The sequence below is a fragment of the Acartia tonsa genome, chromosome 5 (genome assembly GCF_053477335.1).
Source record: "Acartia tonsa isolate MP-2025a chromosome 5, ASM5347733v1, whole genome shotgun sequence".
NCBI lineage: Eukaryota > Metazoa > Arthropoda > Copepoda > Calanoida > Acartiidae > Acartia > Acartia tonsa.
Window position 1 is genome coordinate 27,084,381 of NC_137264.1, and position 16,650 is coordinate 27,101,030.

Below are 16,650 nucleotides of genomic sequence, written 5' to 3' on the forward strand. Positions count from 1 at the left end.
CTTTTTTCACTTTTAAAACTGTAAATTTCTCAGCTTTTAAGATTGTGATGTTTTGAAATGAAAGTAATTTCCTGTGGCTCACAATTTCCTTCACAATCAAAAACTTGAAATAAAGTTTGTGTGGTTGGCGTTTTTAAAGCCGAAGATTTTCTACATTAAGAAAGTTATTTCGTCCAATGCTTCCTTATCGAGCACCCTTTACCCCCTTATTTGAGATGAATTGAAAGGAAAGTAGAGTTCTTTCTATGCTTATACCTATGGAAGCCCTACATATACCTATTGTTTTAATCCAGGGATAGGGGATAGGAAACCTGGCCATAAATTAGGTCCTGGCCTAGTTTCTAAAGGGATATTGCAACTTTTACCATTTCCTAATTAAATGACGCCACTGGAGGCAGCTCCTAATAGGCTATTGCTCTATACCAATAAGGATCGGCTTGTTTTATATCAACCAATAGACAACTGGAGGAAGCCGATATAAAAACCGCGGCATGTGAACTTGAAGAAAATATTTGAAATGGTCTGCTTCTAAGATACAATAATAAAAAGTGTTATATCACATCAGCCTAATTATCAAATATGCCCAGAGTTTTACATTCAAAAAATACCATATAGGAAAACCAAAAATAGAGAGATTATCTTTTGGAAAGTGGGTAGCTACGAATTTTTCATTTGGTAGTTTGTAAATGAAATGTTGTATTTTAAATTTTAAAATTTTATACGGAATTGATTGAATCCCCTCAATGTACTATTATCTACTAGAGTTGGGCTCGATATAATTATCTTGCTATTGGCTAGGTTTATTCAATGTTTTATTTACTTTCTTTTGGTTATCTGAATTCTAACTATTAACCCTATTCTTCCATTATCTTCTCCCTGACGATATCTTTCTTTAAACTATTTTAATATTCTTTATTTCAAATTATCATCCTGAAAGGGTTAAATTTTAGTTCAATATTTGACCACATTACGCACATATCGCTAGTATCAAATTATTTTAATACAAAGTTTTCTTTTATTTGCTATATTATAAATTTAAATTTTATGTTTTATGGATAGAAATTTAATACTTCAATAAAATTCTAATAGCAACATGAAATGAAAAAATTAATTTATTCTTCATACAGTAAAATAATGGGTCTTATCCTTCTGGTCAATGAGAGTTTATTACGGATTTTTGGAGCACTATGTGTTTTAAACATTTATTGCTTAGAAAACTTGAGCTCATATATAGACATTTATTTCCTATATAGATATGTCATGGATTTTGGTGCAATAAAGCAGGCTGTTTTGTAAATGTTAAAAATTGGAAGATTTCATTAAACAAAAGTTCCCGCAAATAAAGTATTAAATAATACAAAGTAGAACGATGTTTGTTTGTCTGTTTGTTTGTCTGTCTGTTTGTTTGTAGCAAAGGATCTCGCTAACTGCTAAACCAATCCGGTTCTCCTTTACAGGTTAGCTTCTTATAGATCCCGGGAAGGTTTATAACTATTTTCTTGGGGCGTGAGACACCCCCAACCCCCACAAACAATAGAAAATACCCCTCCAAAATTTTTTTTTCTTTTTAAAACTAAAATTAAAATAGTCGGGTCGACTACACCCCCCCCCCAAAGAAATTTTTTTTAAATTTTTGTTTTAAATCTACATTACGAAAAATTTATTCGATCAAACCTCTTGGAGCAAACTAGCTTTAACAAGAAAACAAATGATAACCCACGCCAAGTTTAAAGTTCTAAAGATCCTTACTATACCTCCCTCATAGAAGTTTTACTTGAAAAGATATGTGAAAAAAAAGTTGTATAATATGAAAAAAATACACAAAACCCCATTATTGAATATTTTTACCACTATCATAATTAAACATTTTTCTGACTTTTAAAGGTATAAAACTTTTCCTTTCGACTTACAAGTGACCCACGCTTGAGCCATGATTTTAGGAATGCCTCAATTATAAATAAAATTAAACACTTTCCTAAAGTCAATGTGCTAATAACTATAATTTTCTCAATATACATTAAATTAACTGTTGATTTTACTTAGATCGAAGGTACTGTGCCCATATAATCGATGTGCTCAATTTACGTAGAATCAATATCAAAGTTTCTTATGATTAGTAATATTTCCTAAATTTAGAGGAGGAGACTAAACATTGACATGGAAATACACTTCAGAAAAAATTTAGTTTCAATTTTTTCGAGGTTGTCTTTTAAGCGGGATAGGGAGGGGGGATAGAGAATTTGTATGCAAATTTGTACATACTTGTGTGTCTTGCTATTCAATAAGAAACATTCACAAATAAAGAATTCACACTTATACATTTTGTCCTTTTCTTTTCAATAATTTCATTTTATTTACCCTGTCCCTAGTCACAGATTGACTTAGTTGATTGAAATCTAAAGCTAGGAAAAATAAATGGCTAGTTTATCAGGCGGTTTAATTTTAACAGCTAATCTGGACATTTTAAAAGGAAGAAGTAGGGATGTAAGGGACATTTGCTTAAAAACTTTGAGTACTTTGTGATAGAGATTATCTGATAAGAGTTTTTGTCTGACTCTTAAGAGTACCATGTCGGTCCAGCAGTTAGCAAATTTATTATAAACTATAAATACACAAACACCCTGATACTTACTAAATGTTTTTCTCTGTTTACTAATTACCTAGCTGACATATCTAAGAAATCATTTAAATTATCCTTGATTATAAAATTCCCTCTTCTGGTCACTTTATTTTCCCCATTTCAGTTATGTAGCGAAGCTACTTAATGTCCGTAAGTTTGTAAGATACGGTCTGTATAATATCGAATCTCTGTCAGGGTAAGTAAATTTTCTCAGTTGCTATTTGTAAAAAATCACATACTCTAAAAATTTCTTGGCAGGTTAATTTTTTAGTTGTTCTCCTTTTTTAGCAAATTGTTTTTTATCCTTTAATTATTTTTTAGAAGCTTTAAATATAATAATTGAACACAAAAATTATACATTTATATTTTAATAATCAGAGCTCAATATTTCAAAAAAAGGATGGATATAAAATTTTTAAACGAAAAACAGATTTTTATTGTAGTAATGGTTGAAATATAATGTTTTTAACGCAATAGCATAATATCATTTCGATACAAAAACTAACTAAAATTCTAAATCAATATGAATAATGAAAAATAGCTAATTTAATATATAAATTTCACAAATATAAGGAGGACAACATCCATAAAAGCTAAGCTCTGAATTCCAAGGTTGAACAAACGTTTGTAAAGTATCAATACTTGATAAGCAGAATATAAATTTAAAGGTATATAAGAAATTGTAAATAAACGTGTTGTAAAATTGCTTAAAAACAGCATTATATTTAAGGACATTTCTACATTTTTAGGAATTGATTATAGAGATGCTTCGCTTAAAATATTGTACCTTGTTGTTCTAGAAATATTGTATCAAAATCAGATGATAAAGATAAGTATATCATATTAAATGGACGTACGATTATGTAGTTGTTATGCTTTTTAAATTGTACCTAACTGTTATAGAAATCAACTTACATTTTTTAAATCGATAGAACAATTCAAACAAGCATATAATCGGTATAAGGTGAATATTTGTAAAGGATATTTATGAATAATATTGCTTTCACTGGCCCTCATTTTAAATTATGCATGATCAGCACTAATGACTCATTTCATCAAAAGCTTTCCCTTTTTATTTTCTTCATTTAAACCCCAATATTTCCTCAATTTCTCACTTCCCTTGTAATGTCCCTGTTGCTCGTTGGATTTTCGCTGGTTCAGCAAAAATTTCCGGTCAAGCGAGGTGACCTAAGGCCAGCAGAGTCTAGCAAATCTTCAGTTGAGAGGACGTGATCAGCAAGGAATCACACGCCCATCAAACTCATAAAGGTACAACTAGATTCAGAGTTAGTTAGCTATTTATGATAAATTATAATATAATTATAATTTTAGCCGTAATATTTCAAGATTTATTTCAAGTTTTAATAAGCTTTAGAAAATAAAAACGCATATACAAACTATTTTATATAATTACCCTTTTGAAAGAAATACTTTAACTTTTACTCTTTGATTTAAATTTATTTAAACCTTTTTAAAGAATATATTAAAAATTATAATTGAATTTTCAATTATAATTAAAGTGTTTGATGTGTGTATATGTTTTTCCCCAGCAATATTATTTACATTCCCTGCCCATTTTATATCTTTTAAAATCACTAACGACTTTGCCACCTATGCGTCTAAGGTGGAAGGATGGGGGGATAGTTTGTAAATCATATTCAATTCAATTTAGTTTTAAAATTAAGAAATTTATTTTTATGGAGGGGGGGGGGGGGGATTTTTATATTGCCGATTGAGAGTTTGGAGGTAACTATCCAAAAATATTTTAAAGAACCTTCCTGGAATCTTATATTGCCTCATAGTGAAGGAGAATTAGATCGGTCCACAGATAGGCATTTCTTACAGCACACATACACAAATAAACTCTGCTGCTTTCACTTTTTTAAAAATCTAATGGTTTTGTGCTTTATTTTTTTAGTATGATTTATTTTAACTAATTTTCTTAGGATGCCTGGAACGAAGATTGAGTTGAAGGGAGGGGATGACCCCGACCCAGCACCCTTCCTATTCGTCTCCCAGGAGATCAAGAAGAAGATCTCTGAGAAGGCGTATGACCCCAAGAGGTCCTGCTATGTTCCTCACACAGAGGAGAAGTTCGTTGAAGGAATGACACTTTTGCAGCTCAAATTATAGATGAATTTGCTTAAACTTTCGCGTTAAAACATAAACAAGCATGACATTGTTTATAAAAGCAAAGTAACGACTACTAACTTATTGGTTAGATAATCTATTAGATATACAAACATTCCATATTGGTCAAAGCTTTTAGCAAGAAAAGGGACAAGATGATTTAATAACTTGATAACTTCTGATAAAATGAGCAAAAATTTAAGTAGCCAAAGAAAGGAAACTAATAGATAATAGTAATTTATTGAGAAAAAGTGCCAAAATTCTAATGCTAATATTCATTTAATTATTTGGAAACTGGTTCCTTTGATAATAATTGAAGGCTAAGCTAAAACAGTTTTTTTCCCGTTGTATTATTTATTTAATTGTTGGGTTAGTTATGGTTAAACATTACTTTCAACAAAAGTTCCATTATGACAAAAATAAAAAAGAAATTTCTCTTCCTATTTACTTCCCTTATATTAATCACTTTTGATAAAACTTTGTTGCTAAAATTGTGTGATCCGTGCAGGCATGATTGAGGAGACTAATGGAAACAAGATCAAGGTTAAGATCAACGCCACTGGTGAGGTCAAGGAGTTCAAGGCTGACCTGGTAACACAGGTATGAAACTTCAGCGTCAATGTGAAAATCTACCTCGCAATAAATAGTATCTATATATAATTTATGTCTTACTATATATATATTACTAGCGAATACTCCTCTAGAGTTCTCTTTTAAGAACTTAAGGGTGGAGTGTTGAGTTCATCCTTCACTTTCAATCTTAGTTTTAGAAAAAAAGCAAAAAATGTTAGGAGGGAGTGGCGGAAAGGTGGATGCATTCTATCCAAAATAGTTATAAACTTTCCCGGAACTATAAGAAGCTTTAATGTAAAAGAGAACCGGATGGGTTTATTGATTAGCGAGATAATCTGGGGGTCCTTTTACTTTATATGATGGTTTTAACTGTGTATTGTAATATATGTATTGTACTAGGTGAACCCTCCAAAGTATGATTGTTGTGAGGACATGTCTAACCTGACCTACCTGAACGACGCCTCTGTTCTCTTCAACCTGAAGGGAAGATATGTTGAGAGGCTTATCTATGTAAGTATTTGTTTATAGTAAAGTTGCACCTATAAGATTTTATGGTATAATAATACACGTGACTAGAAACTACATTTGTATGATTTTGTTTTCTTGCGGGTTGGAGTAAGATTCTTAAGTCACGTGTCTAGGGTAATATATCAAAAGACATTATTTTATTATATTTTTTTATTGAAATGAAACCTTCCATTTACTTTTTTTCTTTTATTTGTTCCAAGTAAGGGGGGGGGGGGGGGGTTCATGCAACCATCTCATAATCAATGATTAAATGGCACTTAGAATTCGAATTTCAATCTGAAATTTTTCATGAGTAATCCTTGGTAGGTCTGTTTTCCCTAAATCTGAGCCGCCAGCCGTTAGCCTTTACTTTTCCAACTTTTTATTCGATTTAGGGAAAATAGACCTACCAAGGATTATTTATGCAAAATTTCAGATCGAAATTCGAATTCTAAATGCCATTTAATCATTGATTACGAGATGGTTGCATTACCCCCCCCCCCTTTTATAAATGCATATTAATAAAATATCAAAGAAAATTCTTTAAAAGTATTTTATTAATTCTGTTAACAATGAAACTACATAAAAGATTATTTTTTTTATTTGAACTAAATGAATCCTCTCAAGATTTAATTTCAATAAAATTAACTCTTTTTGAAAATGTTTTAATTAATTACTTTTTATAATTTTTTTAAAAAAAGAAAGGAATATTTTATCAATCAGGTTTTTTTGAATTCTATGATTTCTTGTTAAAAATTATTTTTAAAGCCCTTTAAGATATTTGCATAACATCGTAGTTTAGACCATAAAAAGCACTTTTTTCAACTACTCACTTTGTCCTAATTCTATCTGTTTGTTCATGTTTAAATTATGGTGATTTATGCATTTATGCTTCGTAATTAATTTATAATGTTATCTTTGCTTTTAGACCTACTCTGGTCTTTTCTGTATTGCTGTCAACCCCTACAAGAGGTTCCCCATCTACACCATGAGAACTGTCGGTCTGTACCGTGGCAAGAGGCGTAATGAGGTGCCCCCCCATATCTTTGCTATTGCTGAGGGATCTTATCACGCTATGTGCCTTAGTAAGTATTTTTAAAAAGGTTAATTAAGTGTGTCACAACTAGAAGATCAAAGTTTTTCTTTTACCCTGACTTATTTTTATTAATTCATCTTTTTTGGAAATAATTGTGATGAGAATTTTTTTATAAACATGCCCAACTTACTGGGTTCCCACTTTTACTCCCCCCCCCACCACCTTCTAAAAAATAAGTAAATATTGTGTTTTAAAAAGTTACTAGGCAAAGAAAGGTTTAAAAGTTTATTCTTATTTAAGAGGCTAAGAATCAGTCCATCCTGATTACCGGTGAGTCTGGAGCTGGTAAGACTGAGAACACCAAGAAGGTCATCACATACTTCGCTTTCGTCGGCTCCACTGGCAAGAAGGGAGACAGCAAGAAAGCCTCTCTTGAGGATCAGGTAAAAACACAATTACAAGCTGGATTAATATAATTTATTTGTTGACATAGTAATTTGTATAGACTAAAGCCTAATTCAGGAAATTTAATAGTGGCGGAAGGGATCTAATGCTTAATTACAAAGTAATAAGAATCCTCAATTACAAAATAATAAGAAATTGATTTAAACACATTTCTTTGACAGGGGGGGGGGGGGGCGTAGAGGAGATGGTTTAGAACCATGATAGACAAGTGGATCCATAAAACTCCCCCCCCCCTTTAAAATTTTTTGTTCTTGAAAAATTTGACATATTTAGGTTGTGCAAACCAATCCTGTTATGGAGGCTTTCGGTAACGCCAAGACTGTCAGGAACGATAACTCTTCCAGATTCGTAAGTTTTTAAACTTTACTTTAGTTTAGATTGTTTGTGAAAGGGTCAGATTGTCATCTGAGATAATATAACCTAAGGCATATCAATATATATTCAATTAAATTTGATGAATAACCGAATCTAAAGATTACTAAAAGAAAATTACTAAAAAAAAGTTTAAACCTAATTGAAAAATTACATAAGTATATTTTTGTAAAGCATACATTCAAATAAATTAAGTTCTAATAAGATTTTTTTGGTTTCTAGTTTTAAAATTTAATTTAATGACCAAAAATTAGTATTTCTTTAATTTGAGGAAAGAAAAATTTACCTTTACTGATTTCTTTTTTTTATACTAATCTTACTACATATCCTAAATTCCTAAACCTGCAAGTATATATTAAGAACAAAAAAGTAAAATGTTTGTCGTGTTCTTTTATTACCATTTGTTTAGGGTAAGTTTATCCGTGTGTGGTTCAACAACATGGGTAAGATGGCTGGTGGTGATATTGAGACTTACTTGCTTGAGAAGTCTAGAGTTACCTACCAATCTCCAAATGAGAGGTTAGTTGCGCTGAAGGGTAGGAATATTCTGTCTCGTGACAAACTTTTTAGATTCAAAATGTTCCATAAATGATTTAAATTACACATGCTATCATTTGATAAGACAAAAACTATTTTTGACAAATTTTTATCTTCAGCGGGGGTGGTGAGGAGAGCATTATTTAACAGCCACCCTGAGATATATAAGCTATAAAGCTTATATGAATCTTTTAATACTCACAAAACTATTGATAATTCATATCATAACTCATTTATTCCCTTTTATATCGTTTGTTTTTAATACCCTCTATTTCCCCGCTCAAAGTTTTACTAGCAGAGATTGTAAAAGTTTGGTAAATTGCGCCCCAACATACAAATTTACCGTCATATAGAAATAGTTTAGCAAGCACATTGTAGAATATGAATATATCAGGGATAGAAACACATTTTTTTGGATTAAGTAAATTTAATCTAGATGATATCAAAATTTGTTTAAAAAATTACATATTAATAGAAAGACCACATTATTACTTTTTAATATTATGTTTTATTGATTACTTTATTTCAGATGCTACCATATTTTCTACTTCTTGATTACCCACAAGGTTGACCTGCATGAATGTCTCTCTGATAACATCTACGACTATCCCTGCGTCTCTATGGGCAAGGTATACTTTACATTAAAAAAATTTGATCAAATTTACAACATAATACTGATATACAGATTCATGGACAGACCAAATGACATTTTAGTTAATTGACATTTTTTGTTTTTTAAATTTTGTAACCCACATTGTGCAACTTGGTAAAAAGATTATTAATGATTATTTCTAGGTTAAAGTTGAGTCCATTGATGACGAAGAAGAGATGATGATCATGGATGAAGCTTTTGATATCCTTGGATTTACTCATGAGGAGAAGTTTGATGTCTACAAGGTGTCCGCCATCTGTATGATTCTTTCTCAGTAAGTTTTTAGTAGCTAAGCTACTCTATAATTCACTTTGTCTGTCCGTCAGTCAGTCAGTCCGTAAGTCCGTAACGATATGATTGAATATGTTTACACTCTACATATTTCCATTAATTTTTACTAGGATACCCTTTTTGGTTGGTGTACTAGATCAATGCCTAGTTTTTCAAGTTTTTTTTTATTTTCTCAACTCCTGTTCAAGATAAACGATTGGATTTTTTAGTGATTAATAAATTAAAATTCTACATATTTTGACCAAGTTTTATAAAGACTTACTATTGGTTGGGGTGCTAAATTGAATTTTAGATCTTAACGTTTTTCTTATCAGAAAAGACCATTATACAATATACATTTTAAAAAGGTTTCGTGATTTATATTATTGAAAGTTGCTTCGCTACTTATGGATGTTGTTAATATATCTTTAGATAATTACAGATCTAATTTTCTCATTAGTGACACACTCTAGAGATATACACATGCAAAAATGGTTAGAATAAGAATTATCTCTCTATACCATTGTCCTTCCTCCGATTCAATTTATTTTGATTGTCATCGTAATTTCTTTTCATTTGTAATGTCTCAAATTGTGTATTTAACACGTTACAAGGCCGTTAGCCAATTTTTACCAAGTTTAAAATTTCATATGTATGGCTGTGGGTGTTTATAGATATATTTTACTTATATTTCAGGCTTGAGTTCCAGGGCATGGGTGAGGTTGCCTCTCCCAAGAATCTGGATGCTGGTAATAAGGCTAATGAGATCCTTGGCTTTGCTGGCTCTGGTGAGGAGCTGTATGATAGATTTATCAACCCGAAGTTTAAGGTATTTTCCTTAATTTTAAATTACTGCTAAACAAGTTAAACAATATTTATTTTGAATCAAAATTTAAGGACAATCAATTTAATATCACCTTTTGAGTTTGTTGTTAGATTTATTGAATATTTATACTTTCTATAGACATATTTTAATTTCCTCCCTATCATTAAGAAATAAATTAATTAAATCAACTGTTTTAGGTCGGTGCTGAATGGGTTAACAAGACTCAGAACGTAAACTCTGTCACTGTTGCTGTTGCCTCTATTATCAAGAACGTCTTTGGTCGTCTCTTTAGATACCTTGTAGACATGTGCAATAACACTCTGATTGATCCTACCATGAAGAAAGTTAACTTTATTGGTGTCTTGGATATTGCTGGTTTTGAGATTTTCGAGTTCAACACCTTTGAACAGCTTTGTATTAACTTTGTGAATGAAAAGCTGCAGCAATTCTTCAACCATCACATGTTTGTGCTCGAGCAGGAGGAATACATGAGAGAGGGTATTGAATGGGTGTCTGTTGACTTTGGTATGGACTTGGCTGCCTGTATTGATCTCTTTGAGAAGCCCATGGGAGTTCTGCCTATTCTTGAAGAGGAGACCATCTATCCAAAGGCTTCTGATCAAACATTTGAGGCTAAGCTCAAGGCCCAACATCTTGGCAAACACAACAACTTTGTCAAGGCTTGCTCTAAGACTGACAAGGATGCTCACTTTGCTGTTGTTCATTATGCTGGTACTGTGTCCTACAATGTTACTGGATGGCTGGACAAAAACAGAGACCCTATCAATGATACTGTTGTCGACTTGCTGAAAAAATGTAGTTCATGCAAGCTGATGGTTGAGTGCTATTCTGACCATCCTGGCCAGACAAAGGAAGAGGAAGATCTTCCACCACCTGGACATAGACGCGGAAAGAAGAGAGTTGTTGTCAAGTCAAAGACTGCTGCTAAGATGGCAAACTTTAAGACTGTCACCTCTTACTTCAGAGATCAGCTGAACAACTTGATCAACATGTTGATGTCTACTGAGCCTTCTTTCATCCGTTGTATTGTCCCTAACAACCACAAGAAGCCTGGAGTTGTTGATCCCTTCCTTGTCATGCACCAGCTGACATGTAATGGTGTGCTTGAGGGTATTCGTATCTGTCGTAAGGGTTTCCCTAACAGAGTCATGTATGCCGACTTCAGAAGCAGATATGCTATTCTTGCCCCCAAGGATGCCCATCAGGCTATGAAGAAGGTCAAGAGGCCAGTAACTGAGGAGAAGAAGAATATTGCTGCCACCCATGCTATCATGGACAAGATCCAGATGACTGGTGACAAGTTCCAGTATGGTCACACCAAGATCTTCTTCCGTGCTGGTATCTTGGGTCTCATGGAGGAATATCGTGATGACACTGTCCATGGACTTGTTGCCATGTTGCAGGGTGCTATTAGAGCCTACTATGCCAGAAGAATTTACAAGAAGCTTTGGGATCACAAGATGGGTCTGTTGGTTGCTCAGAGAAGCATCAGAAACTACATGATCGGCAAGAAATGGTTGTGGTGGACTCTCTGGTTGGGATTGAAGCCTAACCTTAAGTCTGGAAGATTTGAAGAGTTCAAGCAGGAACTGGCTGCCAAAACTGCTTATGCCCAAGAACATTTGGAAGAAGTTATCAGAGAGAGAGAGGATGCTGAGAAGAAGCATGCTCGTCTTACTACTGAAGTTGATGAGATTAAGGTTTCCCTTGCTGGTGGTACTAATGCCAAGCAGGATCTCTTGGATAAAATTACCAAGCTTGAAGACATTAAATCTGGTCTGCAGAAAGAAATCAACATGCTGAACCAGAAAATTGCAAATGAGAATGAGAACATTGAGGGTCTCTCTGAGGCTCTCAAGAAGACAGAGTCTACCCAGTCTGCTTTGGGCAGGGAAATGAGAGAGTGTGAGACCAGACTTGCTCAAATTCAGGATGAAAAGGCTGACAAGGATGCTCAAATTAAGCAAATGAAGGAGGAATGCCTCCATCAGGAAGAGCTGGTCAACAAGCTGAATAAGGAGAAAAAAAATATCAGCGAGAGTAAGCTGAAGGAAGAAGAGCAAATTCAATCATATGAGGACAAATGCAACCATCTTAACAAGCTTAAGATCAGACTTGAAAAGAGCCTTGATGAGGTTGAAGACAGCTGGGAGAGAGAAAAGAAGCACAAGGGTGACATTGAAAAGTTGAAGAGACAGGTTGAGGGCAACCTTAAGCTAACCCAGGAAACTGTTACTGACTTGGAGAGGAATAAGATTGAACTTGGACAGGTTCTTCAGCGTAAGGAGAAGGAGTGTAGCTCTCTTCAAGGCAAAATTGAGGATGAGGGCACTCTTGGAGGCAAACTTAACAACCAGATCAAAGAATTAGGCACCCGTCTTGAAGAACTTGATGAGGAGCTTGAGGCTGAGAGATTAGCCAGAGCCAGAGCTGACAAGGGCAGAGGAACTCTAAGAAGAGAATTGGATGAGCTAAATGAAAAGCTGGAAGAAACCGGCAGTAACACAGCTGCCCAGATTGCCCTTAACACTCGCAGAGAGGAGGAGCTTGCCAAGCTCAAGATGGAGCTTGATGAGGCTAACATCACTCATGAATCTACTCTTGCTATGCTTAGACAGAAGCACAACTCTGCTATCTCTGAAATGGGAGAACAGATTGACCAGCTGAACAAGATGAAGGCTAAGGTCGAGAAGGAAAGAAATGCAGTTTCTTTAGAACTTGAGGAGGCCCAGGCAATCCTTGGAACTGAACAGGGGGAAAAGTCCTCACTTGAGAAGCATGGTAAGATGATTCAACAGAACATCTTTGACAACCAGGCCAGACTTGAGGAGCTCCAGAGGGCTCTACACGAGGCTGATGGCCAGAAGAGAAAGCTCACTGTTGAAAACTGTGACCTTGTTCACCAATTTGAGGAAGCTGAGCGCACAGCTGCTCAATTCAGCAAAGATAGAACTAGCTTGACTACCCAGTTAGAAGATTCCAAGAGATTAGCTGAAGCTGAAACTAGGGAGAGAATCAATCTTCTTGGCAAGATGAGAAACCTACAGCATGAGCTTGAAGTTATGAAAGAGCATCTTGATGAGGAGTATGATGCCAAGCAGGAGGTTGAGAGACAGCTGTCTAAGGCCTTTGCTGACATCCAGCTTTGGAAGACCAGATATGAAACTGAAGGTGTAGCACGTGCTGAGGAAATTGATAGAGATAAGTCTAAGCTTGCTGGAAGACTTGCTGAAGCTGAGGATACTATTTCATCCCTGCAGGAGAAGATTTCATCTCTGGAGAAATCCAAGGCAAGAGCCAAGGCTGAACTTGATGAACTTAGTGCTGAGTGTGAAAGACATAACACCAATGCTACCATTATTGAAAAGAGAGGCCGCAACTTTGATAAGGTTGTTAATGAATGGAGACTGAAGGCTGAAGATATTCAAAATGAGATTACTGCCAGCCAGTGTGAGTGCCGCAACTTCAGCTCTGAATATTTCAGAATCAAGTCTGCCAACGAGGAAATTGCTGAGCATCTTGACACTGTAAAGAGAGAAAACAAGAACCTTGCTGAAGAAATCAAGGATCTTCTTGATCAACTTGGAGAGGGTGGTAGATCTATGCATGAGCTTGACAAAACTAGGAGGAAGCTTGAAGTAGAGAAGGAAGAACTGCAGACTGCTCTTGAAGAAGCAGAGGCTGCTCTGGAACAAGAAGAAAACAAGGTTCTGAGAGCTCAATTGGAGATGTCTCAAGTGAGACAAGAGATTGACAGAAGAATCCAGGAGAAGGAAGAGGAGTTTGATCACTCCCGCAAAAATCACCAGAGAGCTCTTGACTCCATGCAGGCATCTCTGGAGGCTGAATCTAGAGCCAAGGAAGAGGCTTTGAGAATCAAGAAGAAGTATGAGTCTGACATAAATGAGATGGAGATTGCTCTAGATCACGCCAACAAGGCTCACTCTGAGGCAAAGAAGGCCATAAAGAGAACCCATATGCAACTGGGTGATGTCAATGCTGCTATTGAAGAGGAAAGAAAAATTAAGAATGAGGTTCTTGAACAGCTTGGTCTAACTGACCGCAAAGCTAATGCTATTGCTGGTGAGATGGAGGAATCCAAGGCTCTCCTTGATGCTGCCATCAGAGGCCAGAGGCAGGTAGAACAGGAGCTTATTGACACTCGTGAGCATCTCACTGACATGAATGCCAGCAATGCTGCTCTGACTAATGCCAAGAGGAAGCTTGAGAATGATATCCACCAGATGCAGGCTGACCTTGATAACATGCTTGCTTCATGCAAGAACTCTGAGGAGAAAGCTAAGAAAGCCATGGTTGATGCAGGCAGACTTGCTGATGAGCTTAGATCTGAACAAGATCATGCTAATGCCCAGGAGAAGGCTGCAAGAGCCACTGAAGTTTCTCTTGTTGAAATGCAGAGAAAGGCTGAGGATGCTTCTATTGCTATGGCTAGAGGTGCTGCCCAGATCCCTGCCAAGCTTGAATCTAGAGCTACTGACATTGAGATTGCCCTGAACAATACCATCCATCAGACTGATGAGGTGCACAAAAATATCACCAAGGGTGAGAGACGTGTCAAGGAACTGCTTTTCCAGCAGGAGGAGAACAAGAAGAACCAGGATCGCATCACTGATCTGGTTGAGAAGCTTCAGCAGAAGATCAAATCCTACAAGAAGCAGATTGAAGAGGCCGAAGAGATTGCTGCCATCAATCTGGCAAAGTACCGCAAGGCCCAGCAGGACCTTGAGGAGTCTGAGGAGAGGAGTAAGCTTTGTGAGGCAAACATCATGAAGTACAGGGCATCTAGAGGACCTTCTGTGACTCCTGCACCCGTAAGTTTTTATAAATTATATTTTATAACACATAGATCAGGAATTATTTATCATAATATTTTTATTATTTATCATTGAAAAAGAATCCCCTTTTAAATTATGTATCTCATTTTAGGTTTAAGTCACCTGACCACGCCCTGATTCTGGACTGACTCATGGAACAATGAACTTGGAAATGGAAACAAATTATAGAAATATTTATCACCATATAACTAAAGAAGATTTAGTTAGAGAACAAAATATATAATCCCCCCAAACTCTTAAAATGACTGGAGCTTAATTAGTTGTTCTTTTATTCTTGTGCAAAACGATAACTGTAGTTATTTTCAAACAGTTTAAGATTTGCTCTTCTGTAGTTATATGGTTTTGGTTATTGTTAATGATGACCATATTGTAGAATAAATCATTGCATGCTAATCTTATTGTTCATTTAATTTAACTTTTATTTCTATTTATCAATTATAATTCTAAACATATCGGCTAAAAAACAAGAATAACAACATTCATAAATTATGAAGAGACTTAAAAACTTCGCAGGTGTCTTCCCACAGACCGTTGCAGCCGGCGGCTGCCTTAGAACGCTGCCGCTGAATTAAATTATTTTTAAAATTCTAGGGTAACATCTATTAATATTTAAAAAATTAATTTTTTGAAAAACTAGTTCCAATAGTATAATTTGTTGAAAACATCGAAATAATTATTTCCTGATATATAATGATTATAGTAAATTTAACTAAACTGCGAACCAAAAAAATAGGCAAATCCGAATTTTCAAAATAGCAGCTTTATTATTCATTTAGGATGATTTTACTGTAAATATGAAATGTAGATGCATCTTTTGGTTACATGTTTCCACCCTTATTTATTTATTAATCAGCACCAATGATGCACAAGATCTAAAACAGCATTTGGGAGAAAAACTGGTGAACAAAAAAGATATGCAAATCCTAAACAAACCAACAGAAAAGTGATTTTTTTCACTATTTTTCTCTTTTAAAGATTGATTCTGATAAATTAATGATTTTTAAAGGGATTATGCATTAGTTATTATGAGTTACCTTTTTCTATGTTTTATTATTATTTGGCCACAACTTGGTCAAAAATGCTCACAAATCAGACCTTTTTGATACTCAAATGGTTCCTTTACAAGCCCAATCAATCAGTTTTAAGATATCTTTATATTTCAAGAAAAATTTATGAAAATACTAAAACAGCAAATTTAGGTGTTACCTTTTATATGCACAGATACCATAAAATCAACAGAAAAAATACTTATTTTTACTTTTCTGTAATTTTTAAAGTTTGATTCTGTTAAATTGGCTATTCTTTAAGGGATTTATGCATTGAAATATACTGAAACATAATATTGGGCAGAAATTAATGTATTTCAAAGAGAGAAAATTTTGAAAATAAGAAATTCAACCTCTATCACTTCAGAGGACAGCTGCCAACCTCCAGTTGACAGGATAAAATTAAATACTTGTTAGCAATAATAATTAGCCAAAAAAGTAAAACAAAAAGTTTTTTAATATGGTAAAATGATGATAATCTAAATCTTAATTTTTGGGATGAATAAAATATGTAACAAGAAATATAACCATCTTTTAAAAACTACTATACTTACCTTATGAATTGGAGAATTTAAAAACCATTGATTGGAGAATGCTACAAATACAAAATTCGGACCATAGTTTAATAGATAAGTTGTCATAATGCTGAATGTATTTGGATACCATCTGGGTCATCATCACCAACAGCAAGAGCATCTTTAAGATCATCATCACCAAAATTAAGATTTAGATTATCATT

The 16,650-nt window shown here is 34.4% G+C and overlaps 1 protein-coding gene across 1 annotated transcript; it reads left to right on the forward strand.

Annotated features, from left to right (window-relative positions):
- Nucleotides 1–3,760: 3,760 nt before the first annotated feature.
- Nucleotides 3,761–15,258, forward strand: LOC145319166 (myosin heavy chain, muscle-like). Its single transcript, XM_080161075.1, has 13 exons — nucleotides 3,761–3,889; nucleotides 4,567–4,722; nucleotides 5,257–5,350; nucleotides 5,723–5,833; nucleotides 6,759–6,915; nucleotides 7,167–7,309; nucleotides 7,605–7,679; nucleotides 8,113–8,222; nucleotides 8,770–8,869; nucleotides 9,036–9,166; nucleotides 9,859–9,991; nucleotides 10,186–14,841; nucleotides 14,957–15,258. Exons 2-13 carry the CDS (start codon nucleotides 4,568–4,570, stop codon nucleotides 14,960–14,962), a joined length of 5,871 nt encoding a protein of 1,956 aa, XP_080017201.1. The 5' UTR covers nucleotides 3,761–3,889; nucleotide 4,567; the 3' UTR covers nucleotides 14,963–15,258.
- The last annotated feature ends 1,392 nt before the right edge of the window (nucleotides 15,259–16,650 follow it).

Coding starts and splice junctions, on each gene's coding strand:
- LOC145319166 (XM_080161075.1), top strand. CDS start 4,568: ATGCCTGGAACGAAGATTGAGTTGAAGGGAGGGGATGACCCCGACCCA. Junction 4,723..5,256: donor ACAGAGGAGAAGTTCGTTGA/AGGAATGACACT, acceptor TGTGATCCGTGC/AGGCATGATTGAGGAGACTA. Junction 8,870..9,035: donor CCTGCGTCTCTATGGGCAAG/GTATACTTTACA, acceptor GATTATTTCTAG/GTTAAAGTTGAGTCCATTGA.